This window comes from Notolepis coatsorum (assembly GCF_963971535.1).
Source record: "Notolepis coatsorum genome assembly, chromosome: 13".
NCBI classification, from domain to species: Eukaryota; Metazoa; Chordata; class Actinopteri; order Aulopiformes; family Paralepididae; genus Notolepis; species Notolepis coatsorum.
This window is the reverse complement of record NC_140177.1, coordinates 28679705-28689704: the sequence shown is the minus strand read 5'-3', so window position 1 is coordinate 28689704 and position 10000 is coordinate 28679705. Positions and strand designations below refer to the sequence as shown.

Genomic DNA, 10000 nt, shown 5'->3' with positions numbered 1-10000 from the left:
ACATTAATCCAAACCACTTGGAGGATTAATGTGCTACTGCATCATCTGAAAGTACTCAACCTCTACTTCCTTTAACTATGAATGTACATAACATGACTGGCTGGCTGGCTGGCCGACTGTCTGGCTGGCTGACTGGCTGACTGGCCAACTGTCTGGCCAACTGTCTGGCTGGCTGACTGGCTGTCTGGCTGACTGGCTGACTGGCCAACTGTCTGGCCAACTGTCTGGCTGGCTGACTGGCTGTCTGGCTGGCTGGCTGACTGGCTGACTGGCCAACTGTCTGGCTGGCTGGCTGGCTGACTGGCTGTCTGGCTGGCTGGCCGACTGACTGGCTGACTGGCCGACTGTCTGGCTGGCTGGCTGACTGGCTGACTGGCTGACTGGCTGACTGGCTGACTGGCTGACTGGCTGACTGGCTGACTGGCTGGCTGGCTGGCCGACTGTCTGGCTGGCTGACTGGCTGACTGGCCGACTGACGGCTGACTGGCCGACTGTCTGGCTGGCTGGCTGGCTGACTGGCTGACTGGCTGACTGGCTGGCTGGCTGGCTGGCTGACTGGCCGACTGTCTGGCTGGCTGGCTGACTGGCTGACTGGCTGACTGGCTGGCTGACTGGCTGACTGACTGGCTGACTGACTGGCTGGCTGGCTGACTGGCTGGCTGACTGACTGGCTGGTTGGCCGACTGTCTGGCTGGCTGGCTGACTGGCTGACTGGCTGACTGGCTGGCTGACTGGCTGACTGACTGGCTGACTGACTGACTGGCTGGCTGACTGGCTGGCTGGCTGGCTGACTGGCTGACTGGCTGGCTGAGATATAAAAACAGAGCATGGAGCGGTTATCTTTGCTATCGATCAAATGTGTCGGCATCAGCTTGATGTCGTAATCATGTTTTATTATTAGCATTGTCTAAAGTGTAAGAGAGGGTGAAACACACACACACACACACATATACACACACATACACACACACACACACACACACACACACACACACACACCCCTGCGAGGGATCAATAATGCATATGCCCCAGGCCCCATCGACCCCTCTATAAAAACACTGATCTATATAACTCCATTACAGGGGAGAGGAGCTGAGCCTTGGGGTCTGAGAGAGCCAATGATGGGGCCCTGCCTGCCATCACCAGCAGGGGGGCCCGTCCTGATACTGTCAATCACATGTAATGGTATTACATGTAATATATGTAATATAATTTGCAGCATACATATAATTTGGCAATTTATTAAGTGGAATTGGTGCCATGGGTGGTTTAGTCGTGGTTATGACCCCCTGCCTCTAGTGGAGTAGTGGTTATGACCCCCTGGCCCCTGGTGGAGTAGTGGTTATGACCCCCTGCCTCTAGTGGAGTAGTGGTTATGACCCCCTGCCTCTGGGTAGGTTGAATCCCTCTGTATCTCCCCTGTCTCCTCTGGAGCTACAGTAACCTACAGGGTTCAATCCCTCTGTATCTCCCCTGTCTCCTCTGGAGCTACAGTAACCTACAGGGTTCAATCCCTCTGTATCTCTCCTGTCTCCTCTGGAGCTACAGTAACCTACAGGGTTCAATCCCTCTGTGTCTCCCCTGTCTCCTCTGGAGCTACAGTAACCTACAGGGTTGAATCCCTCAGTATCATCATAAAATTTGCTGACGACACAGTAGTGGTGGGCCTGATCTCTGCAAACGACGAGAGGGCCTACCTGGAAGAGGTCAAGGTCCTGGCGGGATGGTGCCAAGAGAACTGCCTCTCCCTGAACGTCAGCAAAACAAAGGAGATGATTGTGGACTTCAGGAGGTTGGGGGTCAGGGACTACAGCCCCCTCAGCATCGACGGGGCACCAGTTGAGAGAGTGAACAGTTTTAAGTACCTCGGAGTCCACATATATGAGGACTTGACATGGACCACACACATTGACAGTGTTGTGAAGAAGGCACAACAACGCCTCTACTTCCTCAGGCGCCTAAGGAAGTTCCAAGTCAGTCAGAAGATCCTTAAGAACTTCTACTCATGTACAATAGAGAGCATCCTGACTGGCAATATCACCTCCTGGTTTGGGAATAGCACCGCACAAGACTGTAGCAGACTACAGAGAGTGGCACGTTCAGCCGAACGCACAATTGGAGGGGGGCTTCCCACCCTCCAGAACATTTACAACAAGCGGTGCAGGGGTAAGGCTAAGATAATTATCAAGGACTCCAGCCACCCAAACAACTGCCTCTTTGAACTGCTGCGGTCAGGCAAGCGATACCGGAGTCTCATGGCAAGCACAGAAAGACTCAGAAGAAGCTTCTATCCCCAGGCCATCAGGTTGCTCAACGAACAATAACACTATGCAACAACCATCAAACACACACATCCACACGCACACACTCACTTTAAACAAACAACACACTGCAGCATCCACTCTCCACACTTTAGAACACCTAAACACACTTTATATTTATTGATAAAGGATTTGCACTACAACCCATACCTCAGTACACCTTACTGTAAATTGTACCTAAATTGTACCTCATCCCATTTCTGCTTTGCACTATATAATATTGTATATTAGTATATTGCATAGTATATTGTATATTGTATGGTAACTCAGTTACTTCTATTCTGCATCTAACATTGTACATATGTATATACTGAACACTGTGTCTACGTACGTGACTTCTATTTTTTACTTCTATTTTTACATGCTATACTATTTTATTTCATACTTATCTTTTGTCTAGCACAGTCTCTGGAGCGTAACAGAAAGAAGCATTTTGTTTTTTGATCCACTTTTTCTCCCATTTTCTATTTTTCTCCCATCCCAATTTTCATATCATCCAATTCAACCCTCCCCTGTCTTTGAACGTTGTTTCTTGCCTCCCACAAGCCGGCTGCAATGTGGACTAAGTCATACATAGCACGAGTCCCCTCCGATACTCGAGGTAACAGCCGTCGCATCTTTTCACCTGCGCGGCTCGATCTTTCAGCGTCGGGGGTCTGGGCTTTGGAGGGGGCCCGCCCCCGTCGCTTCTTGATTCTACTGCGCAGGCGCACCAACCGACCTGTAGGAGTCGCTACATCCCCACCCTTCAGTTTCCCTCCCCGTAATACGACCAATGTGTATTACTGTGGACGACCAGCTAAACTGAAACCAATGTGGAGAGCGGGGCTCGAACAGGAGGCATCCTGTTCGAGCCTAGTCTCCAGCATTCGTTGCGAGCGCCTTGCCCACTGCGCCACCCAGAAAGAAGCATTTTGTATAAAAGTATTCTGTATAGAGCTGGGCCGTTAACGGCGTTAACGTGCTGCGTTAACGCTATACTAGTATCGCGCGATAATATAATTAACGCATTAATATAAAAAAAAAAAAAAAAAATTACATTTTTTTTTTTTTACCTTTATTTACCCAGGGTAGGTTCTCTGAGCACAGATGCTCTTTTTCAGGAACGCCCTGCTTCACATTCACACAGTTCCATTCACACCTGGGAGCTGCCCAGTACAACCACAGTTGACACCATTGGCCACTGAGCAACTCCACTGGAGCAGTTGATTCAAGCCATGTCACATAGTTCAAGTTTGAAATGATTCTTTCTGTTTTGCTCCTGAGAGTGCTAGATACTGTACTGTACTGGTAATATTATTTATTTGTGTTAACTTCTGAATAAAACAATTTATTAAACACAAGTACATCTTATTGAACATTATTTTGATATTTCATTACCAATTATCATAGCAAAACAGCTTTTTCAAACAGTCTGTAATGCATTTTGGAAACGGGAGATGGGCTCATGGTGTAATGGGCCACCTGGCCTGAGAAACATAAGGAGGAAAGAAAAAGTAAGGACTTACTTCTGGTCATTATTTTGGTAGAACACACATATTTTGAATGCCTTCTGCAGTTTTTTTTTTTTTTTTTTTAGCCGTTTTAATCTAGATTAATCTAGATTAAATCCAGGATTGCAGATAGATTAATCTAGATTAAAAAAATTAATCTATGCCCACCTCTAATTCTGTACTTCTGTATGACAACTATTAAAGAAACTTGAAACTTGAAACTTGGGGCCGCGCCCCGGGGACCAATCCAAGTGCTCCTGCCCGTTTTCGTCAGGGACACGCGACAGCGTTAGCGATCTTTTGTGCATGTTTTTCCATTGGGTTTCTCTTATCGGGGGGAAACCCTTGCGAGCACGGGGAGAACATGCAAACTCCACACAGAAAGGCCTGGCTGGGAGATACCCCACCTGGGTACCTGGCAACGCGGAAACCTGATCCCCAAGCGGGAATCGAACCCTGGACCTTCTTGCTGTGAGGCGACAGTGTTAACCACTACACCACCGTGCCGCCATCTAATCCAGTGTGTTTGTACAAGCTGCCCTCACCTCAGGCTGGTCGATGGGCTCCTGCAGCCACAGGCGTATGAGCGTGGCCAGGGTGTAGTACAGCACCAGCAGCATGATGGGGTTCACAAAGTGATGCCACTTCAGGTCCGGGTCCACCATGAACTTCCACGTGCGGGAGCAGTCGCTTTGCACGATGGGCGAGATGCCAAATAAACTGGAGGGAGACAAGAGAAAGAAAGAAAGAAAGAAAGAAAGAAAGAAAGAAAGAAAGAAAGAAAGAAAGAAAGAAAGAAAGAAAGAAAGAAAGAAAGAAAGAAAGAAAGAAAGAAAGAAAGAAAGAAAGAAAGAAAGAAAAGTTGTGGTTAGTAAAGTTGACCCCCCCCCCCCAGCTCAACTACTCCAGAACTGCGGCTCACGAAATTCAGATCAAACTGTCAGACTAGGCGTTGCAGGTCAAATATGAATTAAGATCCAGCAATTGCATATTCTATTTCTCGCCTAAAATGTTTGTCAGAAACATATTTTAGTGAACCATTTAGGTGGAAAATAAATCAGGTTTACAAGCTGCCATGTTGTTCCCTTCATACACAGGTACAGGAGAGTGGAATGATTTGGTCTTGGTTCCTCAACCTTACAGCAGCAACGGTAATAGAATAAAAAAAGCAATAGAAGTAGCATAAAAATAGCAGCATTAAAAAATATAATACAGTATATGATGCCGTATAGATATAATACAAACATATAGTCCAGGGATAATGATGATAATGTATATACCGTGTGTAAAGTGCAGTGTGCAGTGTGGAGTGCAGTGTGTGTGCGGTAGACATGTGTGTGGCATAAATTATGTGTGAGTGTGTTTGTCTGCGCATAGTCTGTTTGTATGTGTGTGTGTGTGTGTACGTGCATGTGTGTGTGTGTGTGTGTGTGTGTGTGTGTGTGTGTGTGTGTGTGTGTTGTGTGTGTGTGTGTGTGTGTGTGTGTGTGTGTGTGTGTGTGTGTGTGTGTGTGTGTGTGTGTCTGACTGCCTGGAAGAAAAAACTGCCCTGGAGTCCCAGCCTTGAAGCTGCAGTACCATTTGCCAGAAGGCACCAGCTGAAATAGTTTGTGGTCGGGGTGGTTTGGGTCTTTGGTAATCCTGTGGGCTTTGCTGACACACCGTCCGTTGTTATATCCTGGATGGAGAGAAGCTTGCATCCGCTGATGCTCTGGACCGTTCCGCACAACCCTCTGTAGGGCTCTGTGGTCGAGAGGCGGTGATGCATCCAGTCAGGACGCTCTCGGTTGGGCCTCCATAGAAGCCCGTAGGATCTGGGGCACCATGCCGAATGTCTCCAGCCACCTGAGGTGAAAGAAAGCATTGCTGTGCTTTCTTAACTCCCTGGCGGGGGTGCTCACCCCAGGTGAGGTCATCGGTGATGTGAACACTGAGGAACTCTCTCCACAGCAGACATGTTGATGTTGATGGGGTCCAGGCCAGCCTTGCTCCCCCTCTCCTGTAGTCCACGACAAGCTACTTTTCATTCATTCATTCAAACCTTTATTTATTCTTGAAAGGACAATTGAGGTCACCCTCATTTTCAATGTCGTCATTTCAGACATTTCAATGCATACATTTTTACAATATAATAATAATAAATATGAACAACTACCGTACTTTTCGCACTATAAGCCGCACCTGACTATAAGCCGCAGCAGCTAAATTGAATGATGTGTACATATATAAGCCGCACTGGACTATAAGCCGCAGGTGTTTTAATGTTTAATTACCATATGTAATTAGCATTGGGACACAATACTGTCAAATAACAAGAATTAACTCATTTACAAGTTGTATTAAGTTTAGCAAATAAGGGAACAGATAAATAACATTTCAATGCAGTCAAAAAAGCTATATTTAGATTTTTACATTTTCGGGTTTGGTCACGTCGAGTCACATATAAGCCGCACCGTTATATAAGCCGCAGGGTCGAAAGATGGGGGAAAAAGCTGCGGCTTATAGTCCGAAAAGTACGGGTATCTATATAGCACTTTTCACACATGGACTGCAGTCCAGAGAGCCCCACAGCAATTAGTATAAAATGAACATAGGCATAAAAATCATCACACAATTGACAGAATAAAAATAATGCATAAATTGCAGACATAAGAATAGGTATAAAAAACAATTAAAGTAGTGCAACGTAAAAGTGCAGACATAAGTACAATAGAGACAAATAAGTACAATAGTACAATGTTGCTCGAAGGCATGTGAACCCCCCCCCAGAACAGCCAGTCCCTTGGTCACTTGGTCTTGTCAACATTGAGGGAGAGGTAGTTCACCTGCACCAAGGTGCCAGGTTGTCACTCTCTTTGGAGGCCGTTGGCGTTTCATACAGTAGTTGTTGGTGATTAGGCCTATCACTGTTCTGTCATCTGCAAACGTAATCACCACGTCAGAGCTGTGCGTGGCCACACATTGTGGGTGTACAGGGAGTAGAGGAGGGGGCTCAGGACACAGCCCTGGGGGGCTCCTGTGTTGAGGTGTCAGTACCCATCCTCACCACCTGACGACGGTCCGACAGAAAGTCCAGATCCAGCTGCACAGGTTGGGGTTCAGTCTTAGGTTCCTGGGTTTGGTGTTGAGTCTGGCGGCAACTATGGTATTCAATGCTGAACTAGTCAACAGCATTCTCACATAAAGATTTGTGTTGTGGCTATTGCGTCATCGGTGGATCTGTTTTGCCAGTAGGGAAATTGGTGGGGGTCTTTTTTTCGGTAATGGTCGGTAGTCCGCTACGGATTCATTTCTCACTATGGGACTCAGTAATATCTTATTTCTAACTGGACTCTTCTCACTTGAAATAAATTGGTCGGCTGGTTATTTGTCAGCGGAGCTCCATCCTCATGTAGCAGTGCTTTAGATCATTTACCATCAGAGAAACTTGGGCTCTCCAAAACTAATTATTAATTCAAGAATCCAAATCAGGACGGATTAGGCGATGTTAAGATTACAAAGGCTTTAGGGAAATGCAGTCATACCGTCTGTGCTGAAATGGCCTGAATAGTCGACTAATCGATTGAAAGGAGCCGTAGTCGACTGCCAACGTCTTAGTCTAATACACATTTTTTTTTAATAAAAGCGTGGGCGCTAATGGTGCGCATACCAGCGAGGCTAACTGCCTAAGGAAACACTGAAGGCACTGAAAGAGGATTTCACCCGTCTAATGAACACACTAGACTAGACAAATATCAAGATGTATCCATCAGTGGACCAATTGCATGCTTTCGCAGAGGACAAGGAGCCTTCAGTCGACTCCTTCAGACATTAAGCACCCCCACAGCCCAAAAGGAATGATACAAAAAAAAAGATTCTAATATATATATAATAAAATTTCGACTATCGGCACATTTCGGCCAATCAAAGTCGACTATCCAAATCCTTAGTCTGGGACAGCCCTAGACTACACACATTATAAATGTTAAACGATATATGCTTAAAGGTGCAGTGAGCGACTCTAATCAAATACACATTTAGTCAAATATCTGCTCAAATATCTGCATTCATACACAGCCCTGGCACTGTAAATGGGCTCGGACCAAGTGGCACCAAACTATTCCATCCAATCAGCAACAGGGTAGGTTTGTACTCGTGCACAGGACGGCGGGGGGGAGGGGAGATGGGGGAACGAGAGGGACAGCAAATCTGGCACATGCTAACATAATGCAAACAAAATATCAACAATCTTTCTCCAGAATCACTGACTCCACCATGAAGAAATCAGTTTCAATGTTGACATTGATATCAGTGGTGATTTACTGTGATTTACTGACAAACCCAGCTGTGGAAGTTGGGAAAATATTGTGCCTCAAACGTCCTCTGATGTGATGTATGCCAGGTAACGATGTGATGATATGATGGATGCAGGTAATGCGTAGATTCTCCCCCTTTCAGTGGAGCACAGAGGGCCATTTACAGTAAGGTCTCAGACATACATCGACGATGGGCGGGCAGATTTAAAAGCCTCCAGAGTCTTTCTACGCCATGAGTAACTCCCCCGCCCCACCGCACCCCACCCCCCCACGCTATTTCCTGAATGGTCTCTTCCTGCACCTGGGAAAGGCCAGCTAATGATCACATGACTGGGGACTTCCATTGTGGCGGGGGGGGGGGGGGAGGCAGGAAGTGGAGTGGAAGCTAGGCCTCTCAACACTCTCACTCAACACCGGGCTCGCAGCAAGGCCGTGCCACTGTCAACAACCGCGATTAGGGCAGCCACTGAACAGCCCATTGTCCAATAAGGAAAACACGTATTTATGGCCCTAGGAGCTTCCTACTGACGGGGCAATAGGGTGTTCGGAGTAGGAAACATGCTAGGCCGGAGGAAGACATACAGCATTCTTTTATCAACAAATTCGGGCCAAGGTTTTTTTTTACACAGGAGTGGACAGAAATACCCCCCGGCGCTGTGGAAAGTCAACATGGACACTTGAGATGATGAAATAGTGGCTCTATTCATCTGAGGAATCATCAAACACGTGCCGCCGCCGTTGTAAACATGCAGGTTAGGCCTAGGCGTGTAAATAGGGAGGCAGGATGGCCTAGAGGTAAAAGAGGCCCGAAAGGTCGCCGGTTCGATCCCCGACTCGGACAGGAGGTTGTATTCCAGCTGTGAGCTGGTGACTGAAGGGTGGCTGGTATTACATCTACGGTGCCCACTGTCCTGCCTAAGTGCCCTTGAGCAAGGCACTGAACCCCAAAATCTGCTCCAGAGGCACTGCACTGCGGGTGACCCTGCTCTCTGAACTCTCTGATGAAATGCATACTGTATGTGTGGGGTGTGTATGTGTAACTAGGAGGGATATGAGGACTGTGTGTATGTGTAACTAGGAGGGATATGAGGACTGTGTGTATGTGTAACTAGGAGGGATATGAGGACTGTGTGTATGTGTCACTAGGAGGGATATGAGGACTGTGTGTATGTGTCACTAGGAGGAATATGAGGACTGTGTGTATGTGTAACTAGGAGGGATATGAGGACTGTGTGTATGTGTCACTAGGAGGAATATGAGGACTGTGTGTATGTGTAACTAGGAGGAATATGAGGACTGTGTGTACTGTATGTGTAACTAGGAGGGATATGAGGACTGTGTGTATGTGTCACTAGGAGGGATATGAGGACTGTGTGTACTGTATGTGTAACTAGGAGGGATATGAGGACTGTGTGTATGTGTCACTAGGAGGGATATGAGGACTGTGTGTATGTGTCACTAGGAGGAATATGAGGACTGTGTGTATGTGTAACTAGGAGGGATATGAGGACTGTGTGTATGTGTAACTAGGAGGAATATGAGGACTGTGTGTATGTGTCACTAGGAGGGATATGAGGACTGTGTGTATGTGTCACTAGGAGGAATATGAGGACTGTGTGTATGTGTCACTAGGAGGGATATGAGGACTGTGTGTATGTGTCACTAGGAGGAATATGAGGACTGTGTGTATGTGTAACTAGGAGGGATATGAGGACTGTGTGTACTGTATGTGTCACTAGGAGGGATATGAGGACTGTGTGTATGTGTCACTAGGAGGGATATGAGGACTGTGTGTACTGTATGTGTAACTAGGAGGGATATACGAAAAGACTAATTTAAATGGCCTTGTACATCGACACTGACATTGTACATCTTCTTCTAAATAGACATC

General features: G+C 46.8%; 1 protein-coding gene across 1 annotated transcript in view; it reads right to left on the bottom strand.

Annotated features, from left to right (window-relative positions):
* Positions 1 to 10000, bottom strand: part of piezo2b (piezo-type mechanosensitive ion channel component 2b) — a 233072-nt gene that overhangs the window by 137515 nt on the left and 85557 nt on the right. The window contains exon 8 of the mRNA XM_084327610.1: positions 4360 to 4534. Within this exon, the coding sequence (XP_084183736.1) occupies positions 4360 to 4534 (175 nt within the window). The remainder of the gene's footprint in view (positions 1 to 4359; positions 4535 to 10000) is intronic.